Source organism: Acomys russatus, chromosome 3, assembly GCF_903995435.1.
Source record: "Acomys russatus chromosome 3, mAcoRus1.1, whole genome shotgun sequence".
Taxonomy (NCBI): Eukaryota; Metazoa; Chordata; class Mammalia; order Rodentia; family Muridae; genus Acomys; species Acomys russatus.
The window spans coordinates 69,508,132-69,527,775 of record NC_067139.1 but is presented as its reverse complement, the minus strand read 5'-3'; the positions used below and the strand labels follow the sequence as shown (position 1 = coordinate 69,527,775).

General features: G+C 52.2%; 1 protein-coding gene across 6 annotated transcripts in view; it reads left to right on the top strand.

The window, feature by feature from the left end:
* Positions 1 to 19,644, top strand: part of Zmiz1 (zinc finger MIZ-type containing 1) — a 199,128-nt gene that overhangs the window by 155,321 nt on the left and 24,163 nt on the right. For all 6 annotated transcript variants that reach the window (XM_051142241.1, XM_051142219.1, XM_051142231.1 and 3 more), the window contains one exon: positions 16,638 to 16,782. In XM_051142241.1, coding sequence (XP_050998198.1) covers positions 16,638 to 16,782 — 145 coding nt within the window. The remainder of the gene's footprint in view (positions 1 to 16,637; positions 16,783 to 19,644) is intronic.

Below are 19,644 nucleotides of genomic sequence, written 5' to 3'. Positions count from 1 at the left end.
GGCCTCCACTAAGGCACTCCCTAGTACCTCCTTGGAAATTAAGGAAGTACAGGGAGAGCTACCGCTTTTCCCCCATACCCCGTTTACCCCTTCAACTACTGCTCCTTTTGCCTGTGTTGGCACAACTTGTTGTAAACTTGTTTATATTAATGTGTGAGTGACTAAGTATTCCTTGAAACCAGGACAGAATAAAGAAGTGAACCTGTGGGAGTGTGCCCTCTGGAAGCCTAATCGCCTACAGTCCTTTCTCCCAGCATCCTTTTCACCTGCGGCTCTTCAGGTCAGCTCCTCTCTCTAGGCTTTTCTGATCTGCCCCTTCTCCACATCCTTCCCGCTCTATCTCCTAGCCCAGTGGTGGACTCTATCCAGGTCTCTCTCACACACCATCTAGGGCTACATTCTGAGGAGTGGCTTGCAGGTAGCCTCAGTAGTTCAAGCCTGCTCCTTTCCAGCATGTGTTTCTGAGAAGTCTCCGACAGCGGGATGCATTTAGGTCTAAGTCTTAACTGTGTGTGTGTGTCTGTGTGTGTGTGTGTGTGAGAGAGAGAGAGAGAGAGAGAGGAGAGAGAGAGAGAAGAGAAGAGAAGAGAGAGAGAGAAGAGACAGACTGCATTGAAGTTCCCAGGAACCAAGAACAGTCTTCCTGTTCTGCCAGGTGGAGCCAAATCCACCCCTGACAATGACTGCTTGGCACGTCTTGTCTCGTCCTCACAGGAAGGTTCAAGCATACTTGTGACTATGCCCTGGTTTATGGTGCTAAAAGCTGCCAGATGAGGTGGGTTGGTCCAGGCCATATGGTCCATCTATGTGAGGAGTGGGGTCATCAGAATGACATTCTACAGCTTGTCCTTAGTCGTCATCTCTCTACTGTCGCAGCCCTCAGCAAGGCCTGGTCTTTGCCTGGTGCCTGACCTGCCCACGGCCTCAGACAGTTCTCAGTAGTGAGTACACACTTGCTCTTTCACCAGTTCATCCCCAGTGTCCTGAAGAGATAGTGGTTTTCTCTAGGGGTAGCTTGAGGGTCAACGTCAGGCCCAGAATTCCCAACAGGCCTCAGGTCCTTGCTAGCCAAAGCTCCACCTACCTGCTAGACATCAGAGCTGGGCTTGCTGTTCTCCAAGAGTTCTTGCTCGGCCGCAGGATGAAGACCTATCTGTACCTGGTACAACTAAACGTTGTGGTGGCTTCTCCATCTCTGTCCTGGACTGCAAAGCTTTGGCCTGAGAAGCTAGAGCAGGCTTGGTGTAGAAAGGGGGTGGGGGCAGCCACCACCAGCTTTGCTCTGGCATCGAAAGGCCGCCTGTGTGGCCTCTGTGCACAGTGCGCCTAGCCTTTGGTCCTGCTGACTTTCTCCTGACCAACGAGTGAGTGACACAGTGAATAGCCATCTTTGGCCTGAGATCCAGAAGGGAGGGATCCAGGCTTTGTGAGCATTCGTCTGGGGTCCCGTTCTGCCCTGGGCATGCTGAGGACTGAGCTTTTTCTTTCCCAGTAACTGATGGATCTAGCTTGGCAAACTGGGAGGCAGGGGCCCCAGGTGGCCATCGACACTTGAATTCAGTGAATTAAACTTAAAGAGACTTAAGCTTGACCCCTCTGTTGCAGGCCACAGACGAAGTACTCCACAGCCACACATAGCCCCACCGCTTGGCTGTGGGCAGCACAGAGCTAGAACATCTCCACAGTTGGGGAAATTCCATGGTAGTGCTTTACTATGTTACTGAACCATTTCTCAAGTGTGACGTTGAGGACTAGGTGGGTGACATGCCATGGGCGGTCTGAGCTGGGACACAGGCAGGTCTGCCTGCTGCACTCTGCCTTTTGACCAGTGTAGAGCCTTCCTCTCCCACGACACTTGAGAGGGCTCACTGAAGGCACAGCCTGTACTACCCTTCCTGGGTAATTTGAGGTGTTGAACCAATGTCGAATGAATAAATGAATGAGTAAACATCACCTGAATGCAGCTTTGGGACAAACTTGACTACCTTCCTGATGGAATTAGCATGGGGCGGGTAGAGTCGGCCGCTGAGGAGTGATGGATGGCCCCCTCTCTCAAGATAAATGCAGCAGTCGAGGTAATCGGATTGTGTGTGACGGTCTAATTTGTAGGCGACGGTAGGGAGCGCCCAGCCATGCCTCGCCCAGCCGCCCATATTAGTTTAATCAAATGCCCGGTATCTAAATGTCTGGGCCCAAGTGATAGATGACGTGAGCCTTGTTAAATGCTGTTGCCCTGTCGAGTCAAACTTCCTAAAGCCCCACCAGGCTTCTGAAGCTCTTTAGTTTGTTTTTCCTTGCTTGGTTATCTCTGTGTGGAACAGGGAAGTTGGGCCTCGGCTCTTTCTGTCTTGGGTTCTCAGAGGCTGAAGAAGAGGCCCGAAATGGCTAACATGAAATCCACTTCCACCTCTTTCCAGAAGCCTTCCTGAGTCACGGCACTGTCTTGGGGAGACAAGCTCTTCAACATGGGCTCCTCTCTTCTGTCTCAAGACTCTCCCCTTTGCTTCATTCAGCTGGCCTTTTCATTTCCTTTCTTCTTTCCATCCTTCCTTCCTTCCTTTTTTGTTTATTTATTTGTTTGTTTTTCAAGACAGGGTTTCTCTTGTATTCTTGCTGTCCTGGACTCACTGTGTAGACCAGGCTGGCCTCGAACTCACAGAGATCTGCCTGTCTCTGCCTCTCCAGCACTGGGATTAAAGGTGTGCACTGCCACAACACACACACACACACACACACACACACACACACACACACACACACACTCAGCTTCCTTTTCACTTTCTTACTGGGACATTTCAGTTGTAGTTTTTCTCTGTAGTTGACAAATGCTCAACTTTCCATTAGTGCAGGGAACCTTCCTGGAGAGTCTTCTGTGACCCTCAGACAAGGGAGTCTTCCAGTCTTACCATCTGGACAGTGGTGTGTGTGTGTGTGTGTGTATGTGTGTGTGTGTGTGTGAGAGAGAGAGAGAGAGATGAGGTAGGGATTACAGCCAGAGTCCCAAGGCTGGGTCTTGAAAGAGACAAGGTATATAGAAAGCATAGAAGAGAGAGTCCTGTCCTCTGGAATTGACAGTGTATTTGGCCTCAGGTCCCCATTCTTGAAGAGGGATTCATGCAACTCGTAGAAAGGGCTTCTTCCTGCCTTGCCACACACCTCGCTGCCTCCAGTAGTGCTTGTCCCTTCGTCACTGTGAAAGTGGTGATAGAAGCCGCACAGAGAAACTTTGTCACTGGAAAGCTGTCATTCAGGTAGGGACTGGAATCCCTCGGCTAAGATGAAGTTTTAAGCAGCAGGTGACCAGATCTCAGCAGACAATGAAGCAGGGCTGGCAGGCAGGTAAGTCCAGTGCCTGGGAGGAAGCCCTGGCTGAGGTCAGCTGATGAAGGAACACCCCAAAATGAGTGTCTGGGTAGGGTTCAAAAGTTTTACTCTGAGTCTATGATAAAAAGACCCTGCAAGGGGGGTGGGAGGGTAGCCTGCAGCAGCTATAATCCCTGGGCAGAGGAACTGGGGAGAGGGGTCGAATGGCACTGTTTCCGCTATTCTGTGTGCATGCATGGCCTCTTCAGAGAGAGGGCAGGGAAACGGATCGGGTGTTGGAAGAACACTGGATCTGAAGCCTACTCCCTCTTCCTGCCTTTGTGAGTGTCTGCCCTGAAAGGAGCATATATTTATGGACTTTGCAAACAAAACGTAGTTTTTCTCCTTCAAAGAGGATAGATGCCCCTGCCATTTGTTCTTGCTGGTTGTCCTTCAGCAGGTCCCTCAATGTCTCTGGGGGCCAGGTGAATAGTCATAGTGATCAGTGGTTCCCAGGACTGTCAGGACACTGGAGCAGAGGGATGTTCTGATTTGTCAAGCATCTGCAGCTGACCTTCTAAGGGCACATGCCTGGGTGACCTGGCTCTTTTAAGGTCAGAGGAAGAATTCTCATCCTCAGATTCTCCCTAGGCTCAGGATCTCAGGAGAGTCCAAACTGTAAAGTCTGGCTCCGCAACAGTCCCTGGACTTGCTCCAGCTGACTGACCACCATCCATGACCCTGTGGCCTTGCTAGGTTGCCAGTTGTCTGGCCAGGCCAGCGCCTAAGGCCTCAAGCTTGCCCTGCTGGTGGCCACTCAGCTTGGCCAGCTGGCCATCCAGCCCCAGACCCTCCCGCCGCAGTGTTTCTCTCTCTCTCTCTCTCTCTCTCTCTCTCTCTCTCTCTTTCTCTCTCTCTCCCTCGCCCTCGCCTCAAGCTCTGTTAATTTTTCATGGCCTCCATCAGAGGCAGAAGCAAAAGCTGTTTCCTGCAGGAGCAGGAGTTGGAGGGGCGGAGGGAGTGCTGTGTGGTGATTAAACACTGCAGAGGCCTAAACAAATGACAGTTACCTCCTCCAGAGGCTCTGAAGAGGAACCAGGAGAGGATCTGGGAATGACTGAACAGCAGATGGCCCGGTCTGCTGTCTGTCTTGGGTCTGCCCTCGCCCATCACAACCTGCCTTACCTGGGGCCACTCCTGAGACCCCACAGCTAACTCAGCCCTGTGGCCACAAGGAAGAGTACTCAGTGCCACTCAGCCAATCCACCAGCTACTGATGGTGGCACTGAGAGCTGCTAGGGACAGACCCATGGTTCCCAAATAGAGAAGCTTCAATCAGACTGTTCAGACAGAGTCACAAGAATAGGACCTGACCTGAATCAAGCTCTCCACCTGTAGTGCCATCGTGCCTCCAGAACACCTGTGTAGACAGAAAGGTCACCTGCAGGTGAGGCAGGTACATACCACACCTAAGCCTTGTTCCGTAAAACCAGGGCTCCACCCATTCCTGTCTCCAGCCCAGGATGCTTTTTTTCAGAGAGGGTCCAAGGCCAAACCTCTGCAGACAGGATGCAAAGGTCAGGGGAGGTCAACAGCAACCCAAGAGGCCGTTAGAACATTCGTCAGTGAATGAGAGAAGGGTGAGTCGCTCAGATCCACTCCCGAAGCACTTGAGGGAACATTTCACGCAGCTCTTCTAAGTGAGAGCATCCACCTCGCCATAACCTGATGGCAATGCAGATTTTTGAGCTCGGTCGTACTGAGTCAGAAAGCACAGGGACGGGAGTCTAGTGCTTGTCCTGTAACCAGCCTTCCAGACGATCCGAAGGACTGGACAAGAAGAAAGTCTGGCCCGGAAATCCAGATGGCTCAGTCTTGCTCTGGGATATCCCTGTCCAGGACACACTGGTGTGTTGCATGCTGAGTGACAGGGTTAGCCAGGAAGCCCCGCCCCTGGTGTCAGTAGAGTTACTTTCACTGCAGCAAGATGACTGCGTATTTAAAGAAGCCCACAGAGAAGTATATTAGGTTAAAAAAAAAAAAAAAACTTAAAAATCGCTTTGCTTGCCCCACCCTCCACTGTATTATACAAACTCTCTTTGAGGGTCTGCTTGAGGTGACAACTATTTAAAACCACAGCTGTCTATGACTGAACAGGTAGTGGCATTCTGGGACATGTCCCAGAATGTTTCTCCAGGCCATAAAAGGGACCGCTGTGGTTTAGAAGAAGATCCAGTGGCATAAAGAGGTGAGTCTGGCATTTTCTTGCAGCAGACTACCGACCTACCAACCCTGATGGGCATCTGGAGAGGAGGGGGACACAGCCAGAAACAGGTGGTTCCCAGTCAAGAGTCTCCATCAGGCTTTTTCAGAAAAGGTGTAGAAAAGTCAGGCAGAGAGGGTGTAGAAATGAGACTGTGCTCTTGTTTGGTGGATAGGAAGCCGGCCACAGCCACGCAGTTCTGGGTGGAGAACCCACCTGAAGACTGGGCAAGAGGGAGCCTCTGAGGCACCCCTGCTGGCCACATTTGGAGCCCCAGGACTGTGAGGTCGCCTAAAGAAGCACATCTGTCTGTCCCATAGTGACTGCAGCCAACCTCATAGCCTGGGGGTGGGGGGTAGGGGGATGGGGGCCCATCTGTGTTTCGCACCAGGATCCCAAAAATATAAAACTTAATTGGCACCGGGCAGAGCAGGAGATGGTGGGTGAGGTGAGGGTGAGGCCTAAAGACAGAGGGCAGATAGTACAGGGTCTGGTCAGCAAGTGCTCCTGAGTCTACCCAAACTCAGTCACTCATGAGTGCTGCCACCCCAGTCTCACCTATACCTGTCACCACGCTCCATGCCCCCTGAGTTTGGGGAACTGCCTCAATGGTTAAGTTTGCTGTGGGGTGATCATCTTCCCAAGGCTTAGTTACCCCAGATAGCCTCTTTGTTGGTGTCATGAGCTCTGCCGTTTGAGGAGCCCTGGAGTAACCATTGGTCGCTGACTCCCCTGGGATTGGACACAGTGTAAGCTGGCACACAAAAGTGTGGTCTGTTGTCATACAGCTACTGCTGTGTTGAAAATTTGGGGTTCTGTGCTATCTGAGGAAGAAGTGGGGCTCACTCCAGCCTCTTACCTGAGGGAACCATACCTGAGGCCTGCTGAGATGTCTCAAATTACCCAGGGAGAAAGAGGCCCCCATAGCACTTACTTAGCTCCCCAGTTCACCCTGAGCAGAGGATAGTGATGTTTTAGCCTGCAGGAGAGAACGTGTGCAGAAAGGAAAATACCTCTTGAGGCTATTCCTGCTGCAGATCTAGGCAAAACAAAGCAGGGCTCCTTTCTCACCTTAGAGATCCAGGCTTGGGTGAGAGGGCGTCATGGTCTCCCAGGCCGGCTGACTTCATCCCTCTACTGCCTCATTGCCACCTCAGGGCCGCTGAGCTAGGTGCTCCTTAGGGCAAGAAGGGCTTGCAGGGGGGCAGGACAAGAATCCTCAAGTAGCCCCTCAGGAACACCGATGTGTCCTAAGAGCAGGTCTGTCATGGGCGTAGGCCCAAGGCTCTAAAAGGCAGACCATAGTCACCTCCCTCCTCAGGTCTCCTCCTCTCTGCTGCACATTTGCTTTGTCTGTCTGTCTGTTGTAGTAATTGGGATTGAACCTAGAGCCTCAGCCATGTTAGGCAAATATTCTACAACTAAGCTACCATTTCCAGCACTTGCATTGCTGTTGGTTTGTTTTTAAGATACAGTTTATGTATCCTGGCTGGCCTGGAATTTTCTATGTAGACCAGGCTGGCCTCAATCTCAGAGAAATTGTCCCGCCTCTGCCACTGCCTCCTGAGTGTTGGGACTTAAGACCCAGCCTGTTGCGTTTTTTGTTTTATTTTTTATGTTTATATGTTTGTGTGGGGAGATAAAAGGACAGCTGATTTGAACTCAAGTTGTTAGGCCTGGCAGCAAGCACCCTCACCCACTGAACCGTCTCACTAGCCCCCTCACTGTGTTATAAATGCTCCTTCACTTCCCATTGTAGTTGCCTGCAACCCCTAGCCAGCAAATGTCCATCCCTACAGCCTAAGATGACAAAGGTCACGACCTGTCACACACTAAGCAGTGGCCTGAGTCAGGCTCCTGACTTGTGCTGGATAGGAGCTGGAACTGTCCGCCCACAGGAGGATCTGTGGGAGGACCCGGCGAGCCACTACTTCAAAAGGGAAGTCTCCAGAAGTGGCTCCCTGCCAGCTGTTCTCAGCCAACAGCAGCAGCTTGCTGGCTCGCATCCCAGCCTAAGCCCATCCTCAGGTCCACAGCACTTTGAGAGGACACTTTGCAGAGGTGGAACCATCTTAAGGGTAGGACACTCTCTTCCTGATGAAAGCACACTCTTTCTTGACTTTGCACTGGCGGGTCTCAGGATTTGAGCCTGAATTATAAGGCTAGCCCGATGGAACTGGGAGGTGGGCAGGGCACTTTTCAGACCGGGTGCTTTTGAGGCCCCAAGAGGCTCAACTCCTCTGCAATCTCCTTGGGTCCCTTCTTGCTCTGCCTGGACAGCCTCCACAACACAAGGAATGGCCAAACCGGTTTGGGAATCAGCCCTGCAGGCTCCAAGGTCTCTCAGAGTTCAGTTCCCAGGGTGTGTTCACACGCCTTGAGACTCCAGCTTCTGCCAACCAAGAGCCCTTGGGAAAGGGGAGTGGGAGTGAGCAGGAGTGTTCTGGAAGCTGGGGTGGGGGTGGAGGTGGGGTTGGCCTGAAGCTACCCAAGGCAGGGCCACACCACAGGATCCTTTGAGCCCACACTGCCGCAGCCTGAGGAGCTGTCAGAGAACTCATGTGTATGTCCCAGGCAGGCTGCACACCTAGCCAGTCCTTGCCTGTGGAGCCTAAGCTCCTTTCAGAGTGAGGGGTAAATGATAGCGTTCTCAGCTAATGTGCCAGCAAGCAGCTCCTCCTGGGTTTGCCCTTCTTACCTCACAGTGATGGGGATTATAGAACAGGGAACAGATGATGAGGATGTCTGAGAAAACAGAAGCTGTTGAAGCTCAGGCCAGCGCCTTACTGAGAAAGGCGGGGCAACAGTGTAGCAGTTCCTCCCGAGCTTCCGTCACAGAAACCAGGGCCTATTGTCAGCACCACCAAAGTCCAGCTCCCACTGACCATGGAGAAATCCCGACCCCTTTTGCTAAGGCTGCAGAGTACTTCCCTCCCACCCAACCACATGCTCTTCTGGACTTAGAAAAAGGACAAAAGCTGCTCATGGTCACACAGGAAGTTAGTGTGGAGCTCAGCTCAGATGAGAAACTGGGATGGTACTTCAGTGTCTCCTAGTGACAGGTCTGCTCTCAGATATGATGTCATACACCATGGACACTAAAGGGAAGACCTGTGCACCAGTGGCAGAGCCACTGTCTTATAGTCATCTTTGAATCTACCAGTTCCCCCCTCCCCTTCCTCCAATACAGTATCGTCCTCAGGCAGCCTTTGAGGCATGGGAGGTGAGACTGAGAAGCTGAGGGTGTGACATAGCTGGGAAGGAGAAGGAAGTACTCTCTCTGTGTCTCCTGGCAGATCCTCACCATTCCGCAGCAGGGTGAGCAGGGTCAGAAAGGCCACCTGTAGACAGATGTGCCTGCACAGCCTAAGGCTGCATTACCGAGAGTCAGTGACTCAGAGCAACCTGCCCCAGCCCAAGACTAGAATCTTGTCTCGTGGTCACGTGCTTCCTCTGTGGGTTCCTTCTACGGCAGGGAGTGGAGCCATTTCTCCATTTCTGAGGTGCCCAGCAGAGAGGGCCTGCAGAGACCAGCAGGAAACAGCCTGTCATTGTGGCAAGGAAGCCGAGTGACAATTCTGTGGACATTTCTGTTCTTCAGGTTACGGGTCCAACTGCCCGACTCCACTGGGAGAAGAGCCCTGGCCCCTGTCACCCTCCCGCTTCTTTCAGGGCACAGTTGGGTGAATGGCGAGAGCCTCCCAAAGCTGCTCTGCCAGAGAGAGTGGCTGTAGAGCTTGTCCCAGGCCCTGTGCTCAGTGCCCTTACAGAGAGTGGGTGTCACCAGCCTGGTCCCTGGCACTTTGAGCACAGGAGCTGAGGCAAGAATAGGTAGGTGTTAAGATGAGATGCGGGGTGATGTACAACCTTGTAGAGGAGCACTGGGTGTGGACCCTGTTGGGTGCCAGAGATGGCACTGCCCACCCCAGGGAGCATTAAGCATAAAGGTGCCAAGTGGGCAGTTTTTAGCATCTGTGTACATCTGTGGCATTCTTCTAGAGTTTGAGAAAGACAGATCCACAAAGGACCAGGTCCATTTTTCTATGTGTCAGGTGTCTCAGCATTGGAAGGCCTTACAGAAGAGGAGCTCAGCAGGGAAAACCAGTCCGACTTATCCTGCAGGATACTCTACCTGCCAGTGTGGTATCAGCATTTGTCTGTGAACTTGTTCAATGTCGACCTCAGGAGGGAGATGACTTGCTGCTTCTCACCTGAGCCTCCAAAGTTCAGTCTGGTCTGTTGTCTTGGGGCTCCTCAGAGTAGGCCTGTAAACAAGAGGAATTCTTACTGTCTCCCATTTTTACACACAGAAGGAAGGGATGATCCCAGGCCAGTGTGTCCCTGGTGAGTTCTAGCGGATCTGGCCCAAGCAAGAGGCCCGCAAACGTTCCAGTCATAGGACAGGGACCTTGTGCTTGGTAGATGAAAGAGGAGGATGTGAGAGTGTTACCTGACCCTACATAAAGGGATAAGAGCTTATCTCCCAACCCCCACTCCCATGGTTACTCCATGGGAGATGTACAGACACCATGAGCATTAGTGCCAGCACATGAGCAGATGACATGAAGGTGGCAGTTGTCCTCAAGTCACCTACACTGATGTTTCTCTAGGGCACTTACATTTAGTCTCATTACCCTGTGGGTGTGCGGCATGACCTGTGTCAGTGGACTCTGTAGTAGGCTTTAATATGGGGACAGTGCCATGGAGATTGGATCGCATTCAGGGGCCTTACAGTCAATCAGTCTACAGCCTGGGTTTCAGATAGAGTGCTCGGTGGCTGACCGTCTTCCATACTCTCACATACTGAGCTATTTCTGTCTGTGACTCACTGCAACCTGTTAGTCATGTGTTAGCTGCGTAGTTCTTACTAAATGCTACACTGAGAGCTGGGGACTATGGAATTGCTCCCCTCCAGTCTCATGTCTGTCCCCTGGGTGGCCCAACTCATGGGCCCAATTGCATCCATGCAGCTTATCCTGACTATGCAAAGCAGGGTGGGTTATTGACAGGCATGTTGGGAGACAGACATGTGACTCATGACACATGGTGGGTGGTTCCTGTTGCAAATCATTGCAGAGTGTGGAGCAGGCAAGGCGTTAAGAGAACTGGTTGCTGAGACCATCAGCACGCCGTGACCATTTGGCTGCACAAGGGCAGTGGTACAAATTCTTGAGATAGTTAGGGATGCTTCTGGGCCTGGAGTGGATATGTTGGTGGGGGCTCTGCTGTCTCTGACTCACCAGGAAGTGCCTAGCTCATCCTGCTGCTGTGTCATCGTCCCCTGTGCATCTGAAATGTGTGACTGAGCTATCTATTGGAGTAATGACCCTTCCTAGCTTCCTCCCCTTCCTAGGTTATGATGTATGGAGAAGGAGGCTCCTGTGTCTTGCAGACCTTTTCCTGGCCACTTCAGAGTCCTTCCTGGGTGTCCTGAGTCTCAGAAGCCACTCCTGCTATCCCTACTGTGACCCATGCACACATATACCCCTCTTTTTCCCAGCTGTCTTCTAGCCGTGGGAAGGCTTTGTGCTCCTCAGAATGCCTTTGTTTTCACTCTGCATTCCCTGGTGGCAGCGTGTTGGATAAAGATTTTTCTATTCAGCTTCACCCCGGGCTCTCTGATCACCTCCAGAGTGCTGCTCAGGCCCTGCATCTGGTCCTGCCCAGGCCTGTGTCCAGACCGCCTTACCTGGCTGCACAGGAGCCTGTTTCCCTGTGACTGTCCTGGCTGCCTCTGGTATTTTGCAACATTTCAAGCTCAAGCCCAACCCAGCCTGGTGAGAGGCAACCTCTCCTCTCCCTCCTCCCTCCTCCCCTGCCCCCACATGCTTGCTGTCTTAGATGCTAAAACCCAGCCTTTGCTCCCTGTACCCCAGCTGGATCCCAGCCTCACTGGCCACCAAAGGCTGGTCTCTGAAGCTCCACCAGGTGTCCAGGCAGTTCCCAAATTAGAGCCTTGCTGCCTCTGCCTTTTGCCTCCTCCCCATCTCTCTCTGCTAGGAGGGGCAGATACAGAAGCAGATATGGGGCCTGTCCATGTCCCCAGGGAAGGCACACCTAGGGTCGGTCACGAGCTTAGTCAGGGCCCAGGGCTCTGCATTCCACCCTGCCTTACCTTTACCCTAGATTCCTTTTTCTTTGCCCTAAGGGGCATTGTGGTGGTACCTGCTTGTGAGAGTTGTTGCTAGAAAGATCTTGAAGGGGGAGATGTGGAGAACCTGGCTCTTTCATACCCTCTCAGACGCACTTCCTGGAACCCAGTCATCATCTCTCTGTCTTCATTTTCAGAAGCCATGAGCATGCCACCTTACTGTACTCCCCAGGACCACTGGTATAAAGAACCTAGCTATCTCCTCAGGGACACAGGGAAACAGAAACACCTTTCTTCTGGGACAACAAATGTCTTTGTGTCAGCTGAAGAGGCACAGCTGCACCTGGATAGGAATCTGCCCTTCACTTTCTGTCTCACAGTAGGACACTGGCTGCCCTTCTTCTGCCCTCTGGCAGCTCAGGGAGAAGAGGGAGAGCAGGGCCGAATGCAGAGCCTGTGTTGAATGAACAGATGGCTCCATCATCTGCCCCAAGGCCTCCGTCTAGCCACAGGTCTCCTGTGAGTGTCTGGAGCTCATGTCCACGCAGGACATTGACTCTGCATTCTGCCCTGCGATCAGAAGTAGACAGATACACCAAGACCCCAAGGCCTGCCTTATTGTCACTCCAACTATGGGGGGAACGATGCTAATCATCATCGGCCGAGCACACAATTACTGACCGTGTGCCTGCCATCTTCCTGTACTTCAGAGCCGTGACTCAGACCATCCTCGCAGCGCCCTGTGACCTTGTCTAGGTGTCACACAGTGGTGGTCTGGTTCCTCAGTGTTTGTCTCCCACTGGTTACGTGGTGAGTGCTAGGTTGCTAGGGCTGCCTTTCTTGACAACATGCACCATGGAATCTTTGGCCCCCTAACCCCATTCCCATCCTATCACCTTCTTGGCTTCTACTTGCACGTTCCTGGGGACACAATACATCACATCTGCTCTGCAGAGCAGGCAAGTCTGTCTTCTAGATTGGAAATGAGCCCTAAGCTGAGACATAATCTATGTGGTACACTGTAGCTAGAAAGCAATAGGACTTCGGGCATAGCTCTCCCAGCTACCGCTCCCCACTAGTACCCACTGGGGGCTGTGTGAGCACCTTTGGAAGGGACCCCAGGCCTTCCTGGGGAAGCCGCCATCAGAGGAGCACAACATTGCAATGGAGGACAAAAAGAAGTATTTTCTGGGCAGAATATTCAGGCCAAAAGACCTGAATGTCATGGTGTATTGGAATGGGAGTCCTGGAAGCTGCTGGACAAAATAGACACTAGGAATGAGGAAATGAGAGACCATCTTCCATTTCCAAGACACTCTCCTGCCTGCCCGAGCAGGGTGGATGCATTTGCAGGTGTCCACCTAGGGGCACTCTAGCAACACCCACATGGTACCCAGACCCCTCTACCTACCAGCCACTGTTTTAAGTACTTTATCTGTATCAGTGTCGTTGAAGCATCACAGTGACCCTGAAGAACAGACATTAGTGTTAGACCCGTTGGCAGATAAAGGCCTAGAGAGAACAAATGATTGCTTAGTTAAAGGTCTCAGAGCTGTCAGGTAGAACTGTTTTGATCCTAGATTGCCCTGAATGCAGCTGACCCTTAAGGTGTGTACAGAGGAGCCTCTGAGCATGCTGGCTTATATGAGGGAGTCTTACCTAGTGTAGAAAGCCCTCTACTCAGTAGGTGTTCAGCAGCTGTTTGTCAAATTAAAACAGGCGCTCTGGCGCCTAAGGTGGCAATGGATTGGTATGGAGTCTAGTAATAAAATGCCAGCTAGTATTTGTGAGTCACACACATGGAAGCATTATGCCTTTAATGCCAGCACTAAGGAGAGAGAGGCAGGCAGAACTTGAGTTCAAGGCCAGCCTGCTCTACATAGTGAGTACTGGGTCAGCCAGAGATTGTCCCCATGGTGTCCAATGGATCATCTATTTTAATTATTGACGTTTATTTGTGTATGTGTATTCATGTGGGTGTGTGACACAGCACACATGAGGAGATCAGAAGACAATGCATGTGTGGATTCTCCTTCTAGCATGTGGGTCTCAGGCATGAAATTCAAGTCGTCAACCCCTATGTCAGCTTGCCAGCCCTCATTTGGTCATTTTAGATGTGTTTGTGTTATGTCTGTTTGGAAATGGTTTGAAATCTGGGTTGAGTCTCCGAGTAGGCAGTTGGGGTCCAAAGTAGCCCCCGTTGCTCACATGGTGAAGTTAGCTAGAACAACGCCTGGTACAATATTCTGATAACCTAGTGAAGAAACTGGCCCCCTCCAATCTGAGAGGCCAGACTCCTAGGGCTACCCACCTCAGTGCTTAGATGGTGTGCAAAGCCTGCCCCAGGCAGGCATCAAGAAAGGGACCTGTAGGGACCTCTCCCCAAGCATTGTATACAAAGAGACAAGTTTGCAGGCGGATACGTTCTACCCTCAGGACAGTCAAACCCTGCCGTGGGTCCTTCTAGAGCAGAGGGGGCAGTGGGTGCCACTGGCGTCATGTCTCTGAGTGCCAGGTCTTAGACTGCAGGCCTCCCTGGACCCCAGCTGTTGTTGACAGTGTATTCATTTGCCTGTATGAACATGCGTCTTGGGATAAGGTGAGGGCCAGCAGTGTTGACCGTCTGGATAGTTGATGGGGCAGTTTTGACCAATCTACCACAGAGAGGGGTACACGGTATGACCAGAACTATCTCTGCTACCCCTCCTGGGACAGCTTCACCAGCTAGTACACAAGTTGAAGCCAGTGCTGAGAGAAGCAGGCATAACTTGCCTTAGGGAAGCAAGGGGCCCCTTCCCAGGTCAAAGTGTGCTCGACCCCATCTGGCTAGGTCATTCAAACAGACCCACACTCCCTTTTTGGCTGTCAATTTCCATGTGGTATTTGTCTCCAAATAGCTCCTGTTTGTTTGTGCCCTCATAAGCCTGCATATTGCTCCTGGCCATTGTGAGGGGACTGCTGTCAACTTCTGTGCTCCCCAGGCTCTCAGCCAAGGTGGGGATAGAAGGGTCCTCTTTCCCTCTTGGTCACAGGATTGTGGCCTTCCAGGCATGAAGCTAAAATCCACCAACTGCCTTCCAGTTTCCAAGGCCAATACTATACCTTAATTATCTTTCCAGAAGCTACACTACAGACGAACAAGCCCTTCACCTGTAGGGTAGTCTGTGGTAACCAAGGAAAGCCCTGAATCCCACAGTGGCCTCCCTGGCACCCAGAGGAGCAGGGAAGGCTAAGAGAGTGAGGCGGGGCTCAAGCAGCCGAGCTGCATCTGTCCTTTGTGCTGGCAGCAAGCCTCTTGGAGCTGCAACCCTTCGGGCCTCGTGCTTGGCATGCAAATGCCGGAGCTTCCAGATGCTGGGTCCCCTGTGCAAGAAGCATAACCAGGGCCTGGACAAGATTGGAGCAATCTGAAAACACACCTGTGCCTGGCCCCAGCCTTTCTGGATGGCCAGCTTTCCCTCTTGCCATGTCTGGTGTGTGCTGGCTAAGAGCCTCTAGGAGTCACTCAGAGCCTCACTCACTTCCTAGCAGATGCATATTGGGGCTAAGGTCCTGTGCTTATACTCGCTTTCCTCCCTGTGCTGGTGATGGCGAGGGCACCACAGAGAGGGGCAAGTACATCTGCATATTCAGTCTCTAGGGAAGAAAGAGGTGCCCCACTTCCCTCCTTGGTAAGGCACTTTTGTGCACCTCCAAGTGGAGCGAGCACCTGGCGGCCCCAGTGAGACCCGTTGGAGTGGTGGGAGGACCTAACAGGGCCTTGCAGTTTGAAATACTCAGCACGCCTGGTCATTGTGCCTTTGGGCATATTCTTCCCCAACTGGCAGTGGTGACTTCAGGCTCCTTATTTAAGCAGGAGGAGCCAGGAGGTGAAGGCCAAGTGGGGTCTGAGCTTTTAAAGACATTTGGTCTTCTGTAGGGTCTCTCCTAGGGCAGGGACACCATCTCTACTGATCACTCTCTCCTTGACTACTGTGAGTGACATCATATGCCTGAGCCACAGGACAAGAATCTGCACCCCTCTTTCTCTTCAAGCAATCTGGGGCTTAGAGGTGGGTCATACAGAGAGGCAGTGACAAGCCCAGCCTTACCATGTCCCGCCCCTCCACTTGACTGTAATATGGAAAGATCTTAGGAGGCGTTTAGTCCCTAGTGGGTATGTTGGAATGTTGAGAGGAAAACTCCTTCCCCAGCGTTGGTTCACTGGAGACTCGGGCTGGTAGCAGAGACACTTGCACACACTGACTTGGCCATCTTTAGCACATACACACACACACACACACACACACACACACACACAGAGGCACATGTGCACGTGTATACACACACACAGCCACCCTCTGCTGTGGAAACTTTTCATCCTTCCAAGCATTTGAATCCAACAGTGTTTGTGTGTGTGTGTGTGAGAGAGAGAGGAGGGGGGAGACAGAGGAGAGAGAGAGACAGGCGATGTGCACTCAGCAGGAGAGTTCTGGCTAGGGCTTTCAGACAGCATGGTGAATGCCCCTGGGTCTTCAGCCGCTCCAAAAAAGACATAAGTTGTATCTGCACCTTACAGTTTCTAATATCTCCATGGTGAGAAGCCAGGTAACACTAAATGTTCTGAGTTTGGGGTAATGGGGTCCCCTGGAAGTCTGTGGGGGGCAGCAGTGCCTATCCGGATCCAAAGCCACTGTTGGCCCTTTTCCTCACCCCACCCTTGGCTCCGTCTCTATACCTTCCTCTTCATCGTCTAGATTGTTCGTCGGTGCCTCTCCACCTGGTGGCCATTCCAACTGGCCCCTCTGGTGGACTCTTGGCACAGATGGTTTTGATTTCTCCTTCGAGAGCATTAGCCCATTTCGTCGTTTAAAACACTGAAGGCCCCCAAGGAACCTTAGCAAGTTTCCCAGGAGCAAAACCAGCGTCATAAACACCCTGTGTGGGAAGTGTGCAGAGGAGGCTTGAGTGTGCCCACTGACCATCTGTCCTTTCTTGCAGCCCTGCTGTCCTCCTGGTGTGAAGAACTTGGCCGTCTGCTGCTGCTCCGACATCAGAAGAGCCGCCAGAACGACCCCCCTGGGAAACTCCCCATGCAGCCCCCCCTCAACTCCCTGAGCTCCATGAAACCCACTCTGTCGCACAGGTGAGTGTCCACGCGCCTCCAGGGATGGGCTACATGCGGGCAGGCACTGAGCCTTTCTAGCTTCTTGGTACCTGGGTCTGCTTAGAAACCTCCTGTAGTGCAAGCCCTGGAGGTGGGGCCTCTGAGAGGCCTTTAAATCCTCCTAAATGATGTAGCTTCTTCCCATCCGGCAGGGTTTTCCCCCCTCCCTGCTGCCTTGTCCTTCCAGAGCTGGTACTTGGGCACTCTCAGGGAAACCAAGTTAGGGTCTTGGGACATCCCAGGGCTGGTGGTCCCACCTCAGCATGGAGCAGGACCAGTGTACACCCACCATACTGGAGCAAGTGAAACTGAGCTGGGTCTGCCAAAACCCTGGATTCTAGGCAGGAACAGGCTTGCCAGGGGCTGCCAAGCACCTAGGAACTGGCCGGACTGCCCTGCACCAGCCTCAGAAAAGCACGTGGCGAGACTGGCAATTCCCTGTTAATTATCTCGCAGGCGCCTTGCTGAGCTGATGCTCTGCGTATTATGTGGGCTGACCCTGCAACAACAGGGCCCGTCATGCTGTCTGCACTCCCCTTGTGGGTCCTCGCTAATGACTGGGGCCTCTGCAGTCAGCTCAACTCTCATTATCCTGCCTGGCCGAAAGACTCACAGCCCAGAACATGCTGTAGTCAGTTCTGGACTGCATGGCCCAGGCGCTGCCAGAATTCCGTGTCAACCTTGTCTTCTAAATCGAATTAACTGTCAGAACCAAAAAGGACCTCAGCACTCATCAAAGCCAAGTGTCCTGCCTGGCCGGGATGGCCCAGCTATGTGTTTACCTGCCACAAGCACAGCAAGCCCTATCTCGTACATTGCCTCACAAGGCTCTGATAATCCAGACTCTTCCTTCTGTGACAGTGTTTCCTAAGGGTTGGTACTTGGCCTAAGTAGCTATATGCAGTGGGGTCGTTTAAGGTGTTTGCCATCATGGGCCCCCCCCCCACCTACCTTGCTTCTCTGATGGCTGCCTCCCCATCCCTAAGCATCGCAGCAGCAAAAACACCCAGCACATTTGGAAGAGTAGGGATGCCCCCTTAGTTGAGAGCCATTGCTGTCAAGAGACAAACCTGCTTCCTTCTGCCTTCCAGTCCTTATCCCTGGTCAGGCTGTCGGTGAACAGGACTTTGACAGTTGATCTGATGATGTTTTAGCTTGACAGCTTCGTTTGGTGTTTAGAGGCAGTCTCTGTGCATGGCTTAGGCTGATCTCCAACTCCTGATCCTCCTGCCTCTGCCTTCTAGTGCTAGGATTACAGGTGTGTGTGTGTGTGTGTGTGTGTGTGTGTGTGTGTGTGTGTGTTTTCATACTCAGCTATGTCTTGCTAATTCTGCAGAGCCCTCTGCTCTTTAGAACCATCCTGACTCTCATCACCCCATTAACAGGCCCCTCCCAACTTTCTTGCCCAAGTCATTTTACTGAGGGTGATGGTGATAGGCCCAAGCACTGTAGCCTCCCACTAGTGATCTATCTCAGAGCTGCTTGGCCAGGACTATTCTAGCCCTGGAGTGTGGCAGGTTTTGACCACAACCAGTCCATTACTAGGTCTTCATCAAGTTGACTTCCTATGGATTATTTGTCATTAAACAAAGGCGAGGAGTCTCTTAACTTAGAAGCTCAATCTACCAGCAGAAGGGGAAGGATCCTGGCCCAAAGAGGGAAGCCTGGGTCCTGAGTCTATGAGGAGAGTAGATGGGGCTGAATGTTAGAGGGTTCCTAAAGGTACTCTGGCCATGGAGGAGCCAAGGCTGAGGAGAGGCAGTCTGCATTCTGTGTCCTCAAACTGGCTTTGCTAAAAGCACTGTGTGTGTGAAAAGCCACTGGCCAGCACCCAGGGTCCTGGTGCCTCTGCTACCATGACAGGTTTGGGGCCTTAAAGGTCCATTGAGATGTCTGCAAGATTCAATATCAGAGAGGCATGTATTCTGTGGCCTCCAGTGGCCTTTCAGAGATAGCCTGGGGAGCTGGAGACTTGCCCTAGGTAATTACCATACTGCTGCCACATTACAGGAGGGCAGCTGGTGGACAATGGCCAGTGCCTGACCCTTCTTCAAACCCAGGACTGTGGTGAGGACACTCAGTGGCCTTTCCTCATAACCTTCATGCATCTTCCTCTGGAAGAAATCTCTCATTTCCAGGGGAACTCTGGAGGGCCCTAGCACCTGCTAAACCTTTAATGTAAATTCCTAAACACGGAAGCATAATGGAAGAGAGAACAATTGAGAAACTGACTCTGGTATCTTCAAAGAGGCTGTTGTCTTCTTACTGAGGATGAAATGCAGTCTGTACACTGGGAGTCTGGCATGTGGTACCCAGAGGAGCCAGGGGTTTAGAGACTCTGGATCCTCAACTGAAGGCTCTGAAGACAACCAGTGGGGAGGAACCGGAGCACTGGAAATCCTATCTACACCTGGAGGTCTGGAGTGCCCCCTGGGGACTGCAGTATTGTCATGGCTCAGCCACTGCCATATACACTGTAAGCCATGGAGATGCAGTGGTGCCACAGTGTGAGGCCACAAGCTGGAGCCCAAGTTCTCTCCCCTTGGACTGTGCTGTGCCTCCAGCCAAAGCCTTTGACCTCTCTGAGCTCCTGAGTCCCAAAGAGACATGATGCTATCCATCACCATGAGAGAAATGTAGGGAGGAGCCAGGCTGCTCCCAAAGCACTTTGTGAGTGTGGCTGTGGCCTCATGAAGAATGTGAACCAACTATAGCTTGTAAAAGTCCTTAGCTCCTGACTTAGCTTCACCACTGACCATACCAAGGTCATCTTCCACTCAGCAAAGAGCCACAGAAACATCTTATAGGCCTCCCCCTATAACTCCAGTATGGAAGCCGGGA